Source organism: Globicephala melas, chromosome 6 (assembly GCF_963455315.2).
Source record: "Globicephala melas chromosome 6, mGloMel1.2, whole genome shotgun sequence".
Classification (NCBI taxonomy): domain Eukaryota; kingdom Metazoa; phylum Chordata; class Mammalia; order Artiodactyla; family Delphinidae; genus Globicephala; species Globicephala melas.
Genome location: NC_083319.1, coordinates 11,679,938 through 11,694,953, shown reverse-complemented (window position 1 = coordinate 11,694,953; position 15,016 = coordinate 11,679,938). Strand labels below are relative to the sequence as shown.

The 15,016-nt window shown below is 39.5% G+C and overlaps 1 protein-coding gene across 3 annotated transcripts in view; it reads right to left on the bottom strand.

Annotated features, from left to right (window-relative positions):
- DENND1A (DENN domain containing 1A) overlaps positions 1-15,016 on the bottom strand; it is a 532,587-nt gene that overhangs the window by 482,160 nt on the left and 35,411 nt on the right. For all 3 annotated transcript variants that reach the window (XM_070045680.1, XM_060300451.1, XM_060300453.2), the window contains exon 2: positions 6,304-6,374. In XM_070045680.1, coding sequence (XP_069901781.1) covers positions 6,304-6,345 — 42 coding nt within the window. In that variant the 5' untranslated portion in view covers positions 6,346-6,374. The remainder of the gene's footprint in view (positions 1-6,303; positions 6,375-15,016) is intronic.

Here is a 15,016-nt window from a genome sequence, read left to right as displayed (position 1 = left end):
TGATCATTGGACTGGGCAAGCTCATCCCTCTTGCAAGAGCACCCTCTCTCCAGACCTTCAGTCAGACAGGCTGAACTCAGCTCTGGGAGCTTTCACAACTGGAGGTGACTGTATTCATTTTCTGGTGGGTTCTTGAACAAATACATAAATTAGAGTACACAAAATGAAACTGGCAAAAAAAAAAAAGAAAGCACTAAAAAAGTAAGAACAAGACAGATCAAAGCTCTACTCAAAATGATCCTACTTCTTTTTAAAACATTAAACTCACATACCTAAATAACAAGATTATACACAAAAGATGTTCACTGGCATTATTTACAAGAGAAATACCCTGGAAAAAATCTAAAGATGTAATTACAAGTAAATATAGCACATAAACATGATGTCATAATTTATAGCAACTAAAATGATTTTTACAAAGTTATATTAATAATTTTAGGAAAAGTTTAATGATTTGAGGGAGAACATGGAAAACACACACATGTAGCAGAAGTTGGGGGGGAAGTTTATATATTTACACACACACACATACACACACAAAAGAAGGCTACAAGAAAATAAATCAAAACATTAACAGTAGTTATTACTGAGTAATAATTTTTCTTTTCTTTGTAATTTTTAAAAATTTCTAAAAATTTATACATAGTCAAAAACTAGTAAGAAAACAAGCTACTAAAAATTTAAAGATGAATATGGGCTTCCCTGGTGGCTCAGTGGTTAAGAATCCGCCTGCCAATGCAGGGCACATGGGTTCGAGCCCTGGTCCAGGAAGATCCCACATGCCGTGGAGCAACTAAGTCCATGCGCCACAACTACTGAGCCTGCGCTCTAGAGCCCGCGAGCCGCAACTACTGAGCCCATGTGCCACAACTACTGAAGCCCATGCGCCTAGAGCCCGTGCTCTGCAACAAGAGAAGCCACCACAATGAGAAGCCCGCACACCACAACGAAGAGTAGCCCCCCCTCACCTCAATTAGAGAAAGCCCACGGGAAGCAATGAAGACCCAACACAGCCAAAAATTAAATAAATAAAATAAATAAATTTTTTAAAAAATTTAAAGATGAATAGAAAAAAATACACACCAGGGATGATCTGCCAATATGTACTCAAATAATTGGAAAATTTTTAGTATTTTTTTTAATTTACAATGAGAACATAATATACCACAGTATAAGAAAAAATCATAAGAATGAAACTCCCACAGAAATTTATAGAACAAAATGTATACTAAATCCTCCAATTAAAGACCCATAAAGTAGTTTCAGTGCTTTCTAACCCACCTTCTCACAGCAGGGAATTAAGCCCTCTGGGGGATGCAAACAAACTTCAAAGAGAAGATTATGCCCAGACACTAGTACTGTATAGCGTAAGGTTTATATTTAAGTTTGCTCAGATATTTTGGCAGAGATCAGAGATGCAGATCCAATGAACAAAGACTAATTTTAAGACACATTCTTTGCAATCATCTAAATGGCAAAAATAAGGCTTAAATAGTATCAGAAAAAGGCAGATATAATAAGTTGTATTAAAAAAAAAAGAGGTTGTAGAAGTAGACAAAAGTTACCTAAAATCAAATACTAAATGACAGCTTATTCACTGGTATTAGGAACTAGGAAATCTTACGAATTCCCAAAGAAAGTAAGCAGCACCATGAGTTCAGTTTGTGTACCCAAATTTTATTTGCACAATCTTTGGAAGATGTCCCACTCAGTGCCACAGGTCTGGATGCAATATCTAAGTAGAACTGACAGAATACATGTCCCTTCCATGGATGTCATGGAATGCTTTCAGAGCAAAGAACACATGAGAGTTGACAATACCTTCACTAGTTCCGACATTAAAAGTAATCGATGGGAAAAAGAACTGTCTTTAACGTCTAGTAGTATTTCTTACCAGCCTTTCTCACATTTGTCACCCTCTTTCTTTGTGAGGTAATTTTTTAGGTATTATTTAGAAGTACCTGACCATTTTATAAAAACACATTTTATGTAGAGGAATAGTGTATCTTAGTAATTTGGCTTTATTTAGTTTCCCAATTTTTAAAAATCATGGATAAGGAATCAAATTTAAGTTTAGCTTTTCTGGATATTAATCATCTAATAGAAAATTAAAATCCTTGATATATTAAAGAATGTGAAAGACAAAACTATAAATTTCTCAGAAGAAAATATAGGATAATAGTTTCTTATCTGTAGGGTAGGAAAACATTGATAAACTGTAGATATGAAAATCAAGAAGTTTTGATCAAAGATACCAGAAAGAGAGGGAAAGACAAATCATAGAGTAGGAGACAATATCTACAACACACTTGACCAGATAATTAATAGTAGCAGGACAAACAATTTCTTATAAATCAACAAGGAAAAAATAGAAAACAATTAAAAAATGAGTAAGCCTTGAACAGGCACTTTAAAAAGAAAGGTATTCACGAGGTCAATAAGCATATGAAAAGGTGCTCAATCTCATTAGTCACCAGGAAAATGCAAATAAAAGCAACAAGGAGATACTACCACACAACTATCAGGTTGGCCAAACCCAACAAATTTAATTGTATTAAGAACTAATGAAGATGTTCAACAATAAAGACTATCAAACACTGCTGAAGGGAGTGTAGACAAGCACAATCAACTTTGAAAAACAGTTTAGCATTATCTAGTAATCAAATATGGTATATATCCTATGTAAAAGTATGTTTACATGCTCCAGGATTTATGTATAAAGATCACAGCAGCCTTGCTTGTAATAGCCAAAAACTGCAAACAACTTCAAGTGCTTTCAACAGTAGAATGAATAAACTGTGATATAATATTAAAGTGTATTACACTACAATGAAAATAAATGACACACAACAACACAGAGGACCCTCACAGACTTGAGCAAACAAGCAGCAAAACTACACACAGAATAATTCTATAAAATTCAGAAACAGGCACTACTAAATTAAATTTTTCAAGGAACTATACTTATGTGGTAAAGCTACAAAGAAAAACAAAGAAATGAGTATCATAAAAGTCAGGATAGTAGTTACCTCTGGAGAAGGGGAGTGGAGGGACTTCTGGGGCACTGGCCAGCCCCACCTCTAACATTTACAGGGCCTTGGCAAGAGTACAAACAGAGGCCCACAAACCAAATGTCTAAATATTTACAAGATACGAAATAAGCTAACAAACTATTAAATAAAATATGTTCCATCCTCCTATCATAACTACTTGGAAGGACAGATTCACACTGAAAATTCTTGGATTCCTTAGAGTTCCACGTAGAAACATGGTTCAGGGAAAACTGGCCACTGGCCCACTGTCCATCTCCCCCTTTTCCATCCCACACTGCCAGGAACCTCACACACAGGGATGCAGTCACCTCCACTCACAAGCCCAAGCTCCATTGCATACCCTACTCCCCACAAACAGATACCCTTAGGCCACCCCTTGGGCCTAGGGGTGTGTACACCAGTAGCCAGTCTACCCTCAGAAGGACAAACCCTAGAGAAGACTCACACAGACTCTGGAAATAAACCTGGGGCCACTGGGTCAAGAAATTCTTAGATCCTAGGTATTCAAAGTTTGTCTAGGATGGAAGGGTTTGGGCTCTAAATGGGCATGTCCCACAGGCCCCACAGACTCCTTGCCTGAAGGGGGCACTTCAGAAGAAGGCCAAAGCATGGCCCTCTAAAGCACAGGGCTAGGGCAGGGGTCTTCTTGCCAGGACCAGAATTTCCTTAGAACCAGGCAACATTATTTGTCTTAACCTGAATAGCAGTAACATGGGTACTCACTTTATAATTATTAAACTGTACACAAAAGTTTTATGCACATTTTTCCACAAATAATGGGATGGACATCATGTCCCTGCTGATATGATACACTGAGAAGGATACAATATCACGTTTGAAATATTCCCACCCAAAATCCATAACCTAATCTAATCATGAGGATACAATCAGATTCAAACCCAGGGACTTTATACAAAACAAGAGACCTAATTTCTTCAAAAACATTTCACAAAGGTTTATAAAAAAACAAGGTTGCAAAACTGTTCCAGACTAAAAAAAAATAAATAGATGTGAAAACTAAACGGATTACATGATCCTGAATTCTCTGGATCAGAGGCGAAAGTGCTATAAAGGATATTATTGGGACAACTGATTGAACATGGACAAATGACATTAACTTTCTTATTCTGGTAACTGTACTGGAGTTATTTAAGAAAATGTCCTTATTCTTAGGAGATATATCCTGAAGTATTTAGGGGTGAAGGGTCACAAAGTCTGCAACTTATTCTCAAAAGGTTCAGCAAAAAATACACACAGAGTAATAAAGCAAATGTGGCAAAATAGTAACAATTGATGAATCTAAGGAAAAGGGAGTATGCACATAACTATTCTTGTAACTTTTATCTTTTAAAATATTTTCAGGGCTTCCCTGGTGGCACAGTGGTTGAGAGTCTGCCTGCCGAGGCAGGGGACACGGGTTCGTGCCCCAGTCCAGGAAGATCCCGCGTGCCACGGAGAGGCTGGGCCCGTGAGCCATGGCCGTTGAGCCTGTGCATCCGGAGCCTGTGCTCCACAACGGGAGAGGCCACAACAGTGAGAGGCCCACATACCGAAAAAAAAAAAAAACTTGAAATAAAATATTTTCAAAATTTAAAGTTTTTAAAAAGTAAACTAAAGGGTTAAACAAGAAAAGAGTTGTCTACGGGGAGAGGAATTAGATGACTGAAAGAAGAGGATAAGGTAAAGACTCCATTTTGTTCCTTTTTCTTATTTGTACTCATCAAACTTCGTTCACATTCCCCAAGAAAATTCATTTTAACTTTGGGGGAAAAAATCCTACAGCATTGAAAGGGGGAACATTAGCAACTGTAGAAATAAGAAAAGTTTTTGTCCTTAAATCTGTCAAATCACAGCCATCACCAACTGGTTACTCTGACGAGTCAGCTCACAGAGGTACTGCTGCACGAACACACCTAGTATCAGCTACTTCCCTTCCCAATCCAATGGTTTGCACAATTAGAGGCATAACTTAAGATGAATATTAACATTCTACTTCTAGAATGACCATAAGTTTATATAACATGTTTCACAGCCTTCATGAAATAATCCAGAAAGTGGAGCACACGCAATTCTCACTTTTGATATTGAGAAATGTATTCATTTTAACAAATATTGGTGACATTGTACAAAGCCCTGCAGATGACATGGAGAGATGTGTACAACATGGTCACTATCCTCAAGAAGGCAACTTAGCAGAATGAAGAGGACTTGAACCTAAAACCCTGGCTATTCCACACAGTAGCTGTAAAATCTTGGTAAGTTATTTGACCTCTCAGACTCTGTTTTCTCATAGGCATAATGGAGACACCATCCAACTATCTTTAAGGGTTGTATTGTAAGGACTGACTATGTATGTCAAGCATGTAGGACAACAGAACAACAGATACTCAATAAAAGGTAACTATTTTATGAGTATTACAATCTAATTAAAATAATGAAGTAGAAAATATGTCCAAGGTTTGTATAGCCAATTACGGGCATAACTGCCATTGGAATCCTGATTACTCCAAGTTTCTAATCCAAATAAATTCATTCTCCATAAACACCAAATAATACATGCAACTGTTGGTGTGTGGACCGAGAGCCGCTCCCTAACAGACCTTTGGCAAATGCATCACTCTCTTAGGCACCAGGAAAAAGAACACTAGGTCAGAAGGTTATTTTTTCTCATTAACCAAGAAGGATTTTAGGTCAAGAAGTGATTTACTCAACCTACACAAGATACTCTAACCTTATCCAAGACCCTGTTGCTCAGGAATACATGTCCAAATTAGTCCAAAAGCTAAAGCCAGAGGAGGTGTTTCCTTCAATTAAGTTCCAACCTTTCTTTAACCAGCTGACAAAATTTACTGAACTAAATCCATTTCAAACATCTCCTTCCAGTTTACTGGCAGAGATTTCCCTTTATATTATTTTGTAACCTAATTCTAAACCTTCCTTATTAGCAAGGTGACAATATTTCACACTAAATAGTTGACTTCCAGGCATCTCTGAAAGATACAAACCAAAACCCAATGATTACAATGAATAAAGCCATATTTCAAGGCTGTTATAGTAAAACTCTTAATTTAAATTGTTCACTGCAATTATTCTCCATTCCCTAGGATGATGTGGGCACAGATAAAAGGGAAAGACACTTAAACATACTTAAAGATAAGTAACCGCTTAGAATATTCACATATTATCCGATGTGCATGGCTAGCTCATACAATAAACAAACACGCCATATCATAATGGAACATGCAAATACCTGAAACAGTGCCACCTGTCCTAGGATAGGCCACTTCAACATACACTTCAAACATGGTCTCTGGGTTTTGCCTATAAAAGAAACAGATTGTGATTACTGACAAGTATTGAGGGAGCATGGTATAGAATATGCAGGCTGTGGTATAGGGCAGACCGTGATTAAAATCATTAGCTCCGCAACTTAATGGCTGTGGAACTTTGGACAAGTTACTCAACTTCTCTGAGCCACGCCCTCCTAATCTATAAAATGAAAATAGCTAACCAGAAGAACTATTGTGAAATGTAAAGAAAACACACAAAAATTGCCTAGATACAATGTTTGGCATATAATAGCTTAGCCATTATTATGATTTTACAGATGTCATATTTCCAGTTTACACAGCTGATCTCCAAAACCATAAATAGAATTTTGAGGAAACTCAAACCAAGGCAACACTAGCACAAAGTAACCTTCTCCCTCATACGCCAGGATAAAATATTCAGATGAAGTTAACTTGTTTATTTACAGGTTTTAAAGACTCAAATAAGAGAAACAGTATCCTATCTCATTAGGCTATAATAAAGACAGGATGCTAATAGGGGGCTTTGCTGAAATTGTCAATGGCAAGTATATGAATGTTCATTATTATATCCTTTTACCTTTTTATGTCATAAATATTTTATATTAAGTTTTTAAAAGATCATAGCACTAAGAGAATGTTAACAGTTGCTCATTCTGAGTGATAAGAACATCGGAGTCATAGTATCTTCAGATTTTCTCTTTGATTCTAAAACTACAATAAAAAGATTCTTTCCAGGTTGCATGAAAATCATTTAGTAGAAGAAAATGTTACACATTCAAACCTCTATGACTGAATTCTATTTTAAACCTGACAACAAAGCTCAGAGAAGAAACTTTCTGAGTTGCCTAATCAGATCTAAGGCTTAATTTCAATCAACTAAATACCCTGAATTTGCCCAGTAGATTCCACTTTTCAAAATAACTATCTCATTTATCTCATTCCATCCTCATCATAATCCTATGAGGTATGTGGATCAGTCATCACCCTCACCATACAGGTGAGAAACCTGAAGCAAAGAGATTCTAAGTGACTTGTCAGTAGTCTCACAACTAGTTAGAAACACAGTCAGAGCTGCAACTCAGACCTCCGGGAGCTCAAATTGTGTTTCATTGATTCTAAGATGAAAATTTTTCCCCACATTTTCCCAAATCTTACAATCTATTGCATCTTACAATTCTAAATGGCAACATTTTTTTCTTTCCTGGTAGTAAGTAGTACATATAGTAACAGTGCATCTTATAAATAATGGCATCTTAGACTCAGTAAAATACCGTAATACTCCCTCTACTTCCTCAGGGGTAGTTGTCTGTCGATCAGGGATCTACTTATTTCTCATGTGAAGGATCATTACTTCCTCACTGAGGAGAAATTTGGGCTTGTGCCTTAAATAAGTACCTAGAGTGAAAAGAGTTGGCTGCTCTAAAAGTCAAGGAATTTAAATATACCTTTGTCCAATATAATTTTTAAATTAGACATTAAATCAGAGTATCTTACTTAACTAAATAAAAGTAAACTCAAGTTTTAAGAAAGCTGTTTAAAAATGTTTCATGCCTTTTTTTTCCTGCAAGAGAGTACAAAAAGACCTACAAGGTCAGCATCCTTTGGTCACCAAAACATCTGTGGAAAATACCATATGGAATATCCCCTTCATTCAAATAATCTCAAAGTAGAGGGCTTGTTGAAAGAAAGGAATGTTCTAAGGTCATCTGAAGAGTACGAGGAAGATTCCCTCTAAAATCTAAAAATATCTTTAAGCCTATTTTGCAACTGGCTGAATTTCACCTCAGAATTTCATTCCTCGGGATTAAGATAATGACTTTCAAAACGTATTCTGCAGGACCCTACGACTCCATGGAGATTCCTTGGAGATTCCACGCATTTTTTACCCAAATGTCCACTTTTAAGCTTATTTTTCCCCATTTAAAAAATTGAAAGGAAAAAACATGAGCATACAAAGGTGTTACATATCAAATTTTTTAACACTGGAGCTCCGACATGTTAACCTGTGCCACTAAGTTAAGGTGGTTTGTACAGATCTGCTATCTCTCTAAGCGAAGAACATCCTAATGTTGTCTAAACTCATTATATCTCTGCTGCTTCTCCTCCCTTTCTCTTTAACACACTTCAACCAGGCTTCTGAACCCACCACACCACTGAGACAACTTGTCATGATCACCAATGACCTCCACATTGCTAAAATGTGCCAAAATGGTAAATTCTCGATGCTTGTCTTAACCTCTCAGCAGCATTTGACACAGCTGATTGATCTGCCCTCCTTCTCCAAACACTTTCTTCACTTGCCTGCCAGGACATCACTCTCAACTGGTATTCTTCCTGCCTTACTGGCTGCTCCTTTGCTGATTCCTTCTCACATAAGCTCTCCTACCCTTGAACTTAGTGCTGGACCTCTCCCTGTCTACACTCATTACTTAAATGATCTCATTCAGTCTCACAGCATTAATTACCAGGCAAATGCTGATGAGCCCCAAAATCCTGTCTCCAACCCCACTTCTTCCCTGACCCCAGATTCCCTTAGCAACTGCCTGCTCAACTTTCCCATCTGGATTTCTAAGAAGCATTTCTAACTTAACAAATGGCACTTTTCTTCCTCAGACTTGCATTTCCTGATATCCACCAGTTAAGCGGAAAAAAAAAAAAAAAAAGCCCACCAAACTCAGTTCTGGAGATGGATGGTGGCGATGGTTGCACAAGAATATGAGTGTACTTAATATCACTGAACCATACACTGAAAAGTGGTTAGGCTGATAAATTTTATGTTATGTGCATTTTACTATAATTAAAAAAATGAGAAGGAAAAAAGTCCTTACAAGGTCCTACATTATCTGGCCTCTGCCTGTCTCTCCAATTTCATTTCATACCTCTCTCTCCTTGCCCACTGCACTCTAGCCATACTGGCCTTCTGTCTGCTCCTAAACACACCTAATTCATTCCTATCTTATAGCCTTTTGTATTGATCTTCATACAGGTGGTCCTTCCTGTCATTCAAAATAAGGCTTATACCTGACCTCAGAAAGGCCTTCCCCAACACACTCTCTACCATCGAATTTTAATTCTCCACATCACACCAATCACAACCTGTTTCCCTCCTCTAAATGTAAACTGCAGGAGAGCAGGGATTTTTGTCTGTCATACCCACTAGCTTTTCCCAGGTACCTAAACAGTGCCTGGCACATAGCCAGAATCAAATAAATATTGAGAAGGAATAAAGGAAGTACAGACTAGCTTTCCTGGGGTCTAAAGGATTTCAATAAATGACTGGAGTGATTATACACTTTTATGACTCAAACTTTAGCATGTTAAAAGATAGATTTGAAGCCCCACCTCCAGGGTTTCTGGGGTAGGACCCAAGAATTAGCATTTCCAATAAGTACCCAGGTAATAGTGATGCTGCTGGACTAGTGATCACGCTTTAAGAACCACTGATCTAGTTAAATGGAATTCTTCTTCCAAATAATTTGCACATATAACATAAAATAAACGTAAGGTATACCTCAATAATCCATCATTTCAACAGTGCTTTTGCAATAAAAGATTTCAAAGAAAATAAGCATTTGTGGAAGCAATGAAGCTAACTTCTCTTCTAGTGTTACCCATAGTTACTGCCTCATTGTAATGCATAATAAAACTACCTAAGTTTCTTACTCAGTTCAAATAGCTGCCAGAGCTCTATTACATGGAGCCAAAGATTATGACAGTCTCTTTAGGGAAAAAAAAAGAAAAAAGCTGACTACAACCCTAAGAACAAACTAAACTGGACTATACAAGTTATAGTCATGCTCCTCCATGATCATTTACATGTTACATTACAGAAGAAGTAGTGAGAGAACGGAGCCCGCGTTTCCGCAGAGCTGGAACGCCTGGCTCGGGGTCTCTTCCCTCCGCCGTCACGGAACTGCCCCGGAGCCCGAGGGGAGGGCAGCCTCACTGAGGCTGCCGGCTCTGGAGGGGCTCCGGCGGCCAAAGCCGCGACAGTCGTGGGGACGGCGGGCCGGTTGGTTCAACAAGTAACTTAAAGACAAAATGGAAAAACAAGGAGGTTTGTGCCTGAGACCATGTTGATGTGAAACCAGGGATGGCCACCTTGTGCCAGCCGTGTGGATGAAAGGCTCTTGGTGCTGCAGCCAGGAGTCAGTGCTGTGCCTCTGAGGTGGGAGAGCCAACTTCAGGACACTGGTCCACAGCTGCGATATTACCTCCCAGCTCCACTTAATATCAAACGGCAAAAATCTCCCAGAGATCTCCATCTCAACACCAGCACCCAGCTTCACTCAACGACCAGCAGACTACAGTGCTGGACGTCCTATGCCAAACAACTAGCAAGACAGGAACACAGCCCCATCCATTAGCAGAGAGGCTGCCTAAAATCATAATAAGGCTACAGATACCCCAAAACACACCACCAGATGTGGACCTGCCACTCAGAAAGACAAGATCCAGCCTCATCCACCAGAACACAGGCACTAGTCCCCTCCACCAGGAAACCTACACAACCCACTGAACCAACCTTAGCCACTGGGGACAGACACCAAAAACAACGGAAACTACGAACCTGCAGCCTGCAAAAAGGAGACCCCAAATACAGTAAGATAAGCAAAATGAAAAGACAGAAAAACACACAGCAGATGAAGAAGCAAGGTAAAAACCCACCAGACTTAACAAATGAAGAGGAAATAGGCAGTCTACCTGAAAAAGAATTCAGAATAAAGATAGTAAAGATGATCCAAAATCTTGGAAATAGAATAGAGAAAATGCAAGAAACATTTAACAAGGACCTAGAAGAACTAAAGAGGAAACAAGCAACGATGAACAACACAATAAATGTATTTTAAAATACTCCAGAAGGGATCAATAGCAGAATAACTGAGGCAGAAGAACAGATAAGTGACCTGGAAGACAAAATAGTGGAAATAACTACTGCAGAGCAGAATAAAGAAAAAAGAATGAAAAGAATTGAGGACAGTCTCAGAGACCTCTGGGACAACATTAAACACACCAACATTCGAATTATAGGGGTCCCAGAAGAAGAGAAAAAGAAAGGGACCCAGAAGAAGTAGTGACTAATGTTGTGACACTGTGACAAGTTATATAACATACCGACAAATATACATAAGGGCCAGTGAAGCCAATGCAGATGGAAGCATTTTCTATTTCTCTGCACATCAAAAAATAAGTTTTAATGTGTCTCCTCTAAATGTAAATGGCCAAGCAACTCTTACTTAATATTTTTATTAAACCACTAATACTGTAACAATTTCCAGAGAATCTCTGGAACTACTGAATACCTTGAGACTACTTATTTCCCCCATTACTCTTTAAGATGCTTAATATTTTTAACTACTTGGCTAAAGGAACTGAAAATCCTATTTCTGTCCTATTAACACTCCTGCTAATTCAGTACATGTAATGAAGTTAAAAATACTATATTCTGAGCCATTTTCCAATACAGACCCAAGCTTTCCCAGAGCACATCATATCTTAACATATTACCATGGAAATGTCCTGGTTCTGCCATGATATCCCATCATTAGTTGCCTTATACTCTTATACCTCCATGATCTGGAACTCCGCCCATCTGCCAAGCTCTTTTTTGCCACCCACCCTTACCTCGTGCAGTCTTGCACCCTAAGATCCAGCTATAGAGAACTACTTGTAGCTCTCTGAACAATCCATGCTCTGATTCTCTAACGATAACATCATTACCATACCACAGCCCGTATCTGTTTCCTAGGTGCCAGGCATGATCCTAAGCACTGTACATGCATTATCTCAGATAATCTTCAACAACCCTGTAAGTATTATTACCCCCAGTTTAGAGATGAGGACACTGAAACTCAGAGGATAAACTAGCCAAAGTCAAAGCAAAGTAGCAGCAGAATCAGCATGGATCATCCAAAGGCACTCACCACTTTACTGTTCTACCTTATTCAGCTGCTCTTCTGGAAGGAACTATCTGTCCAGTCTTTTTCATCAAGCCTTAGCTCAGGCATTTCCTCCTCTCTGGGAAGTCTTCTCAATCCCCCCACACTCACATCCTAGACTGGGTTAAGTGCCCCTCCTCCGTGCTCCCAAGGCACCCTGTACTTCCCCACTTTTGCAGCTCTTACCACATTCGACCCTGACACAATCACAACTACCTGGGGAGCTTTTAAAAGTCCTGACGCCCAGGCCACACCTCAGAACAATTAAATCAGAATCTCTAGGCATTGTTTGTTTGTTTTTTTAAAACCTCCCCAACTTATTCCAATGTGCAGCCAAGGTGGAGAACCACCCGTGTGCCTCTAATCAAATATCTGTCTTCTCCACTAGAGTGGCAGCTCCTTGAGGGCGCCAAATGTCTTCTCATATCCTAGTCCCACACCTGGCACAATAAATGTCTGATGAATGAGTTTTCCTCCAACATCTGACACATAGTTTCCAGTTCCCAGTAACTGTTTCTCTAACAAGAGGTAACTTACTGAATATACACTGCTTACACCTGACTGTTATTCTTTAAGATGTTTTCCTTTGGAGTCAAAGGTATCAATAAGTCACACCTGCTGACAACAGCCTTGGCTCTTAAATATGAAAAATGACACACAAGCAGTTAAAATGTGTTTGAAAGAAGGGAGGTCTGGTAGGTTCTTGCCTCTGGGAGAATGAAGCCTGAGAGTAAGGCAAGAGAGCATTTCTATTCAATACCACACTCTTCTGAACACAATTCTCAGTGATTGACTGGAAGGGCCATGCTCTGTGCTCAGGGCCATGTTCTCAAAATGATTAAGTACACTCAGCTTGAAGTCATGAAACAAAGGCTTTGACAATATTCAGGCAGAGGGAAAGCTAATTTTTTTAAAAGAGCATCATGCTATTGATCACTCTGCTGGATCATCAGCTTTCAATTAGGACCTACTTTTCTTCAATTACAACGTATTATGAGATTAGGAGAAAAATGTAACACGAACTCCTCACAAAATGTATCTGCTGCATATGATAACTATGCCATCATGCTAGGCCCTCAACCCTTTGTTATTTAGAAGTACAAACTGAGACACACACAGTACTGGGATCCCTTACTCAGTTCACAGCTATCAAATCTTCACACCAGCTAGTATTCTAAAGCAAAATAGCAACCTATTCTCTATGGACTAGGGTAAAACTTCAGCACTGTCTCCTTAGTTACAAATTTATATGCCAAGGGGGCTGAGGTATAGTATTTCAAAATTCATACCAACTGAACTGTCTTAAAGTTGACAACATGGGGCTTCCCTGGTGGCGCAGTGGTTGAGAGTCCGCCTGCCGATGCAGGGGACACGGGTTCGTGCCCCGGTCCGGGAAGATCCCACATGCCGCGGAGCGGCTGGGCCCGTGAGCCATGGCCGCTGAGCCTGCGCGTCCGGAGCCTGTGCTCCGCAACGGGAGGGGCCACAACAGTGGGAGGCCCACGTACCACAAGGAAAAAAAAAAAAGTTGACAACACGGTCAAAAGTAACTGTATACACTTCAGAAAGTGCTAGCAAACATCACCTAATAAACACTGATTCCTTTAATCTAGATATACAAGCAAAAAAGGTAGTGTTAATATTTCCAACAAGTCTCCATTTGTTTCAGTAGACTCTGAAATTAAAGCCGTTTTTCCAGGCTGAAAATGCTGTATCAAAGGGTGCTTTCTAACCCATAACAAGTTAACACCTCCATAGAAGAACGCTGTCACTGTTGAGACTTGTCAGAAAATGATTAACTTAGTTGTGTAATTATACAGACAAGTCATTTCAAGATTTTGCACTTAACTTTTCATTTCTAATACTGTTCTCAGGATCAGATTAATAAAGATACATAGATACTACTATGAGAGGAGTTACAAAGTTTTACCTTACTATAGATTCCTATGGAAAGATTCTTATGCCACAATGTGCAAAGCAAGTTAACTGGAAGAAGCAGAGCTGGATCCCAAGCAGAAGGACAGAGCCTGCACATCCCTCCACAATGTGCACTACTCCATGCACTTTTAATAAATTCTCTCCTGTGCTGAGCAGCACTGTAAAATCTAGACTCTCCAATCGTATTAATGGCATTTGCAAAGATGGCATCCATTTCCTTGTCAATAAATATTTTTGTTCTTAAAAAAATTTTAAGAGCCTCCCCTTCCCTAAGTTTTCCTCTGCTCTTTCTGAACAATTTACTCCTAAAACTATCATGTGGGCAGAGCAGGGTAGATGCCCACAGCGGCGATGGCTCAGCGTGAGATGTCAAAGCCTGAGCAGGGTGAGGAAAATGTCCCTCAGAGGGGGTGACCTAACAAGAGGCATCAGATCATGAGCGAGGTAGGAGAACGTCCACGGTAAGAGGTGGCCTGGCCAATATGATGTTAAATCAGAGTGAATGAGGAAGGCATCCACTGAGGGGAAGCACCCTGGCATGTGGAGCCAGAACCTGAGTGGGCTGGAAAAAGCATTCATGCTCAAGGGCAGCCACGACCAGGATGTTGAAACACAAGGAGTGTGAAAGGTGCCCCATGGAGGGACAGCCCAACACAGGCATCAGAGCCCAAGAGGGTGAGGAGCATGTCCAAGCACGAGGGACCCTAGAGTGGGGTGGGGAGCCAGGGCAGGTATAAGGAGGCTATGTGGGGTGAGAGGAGACTTGCCTAGCATA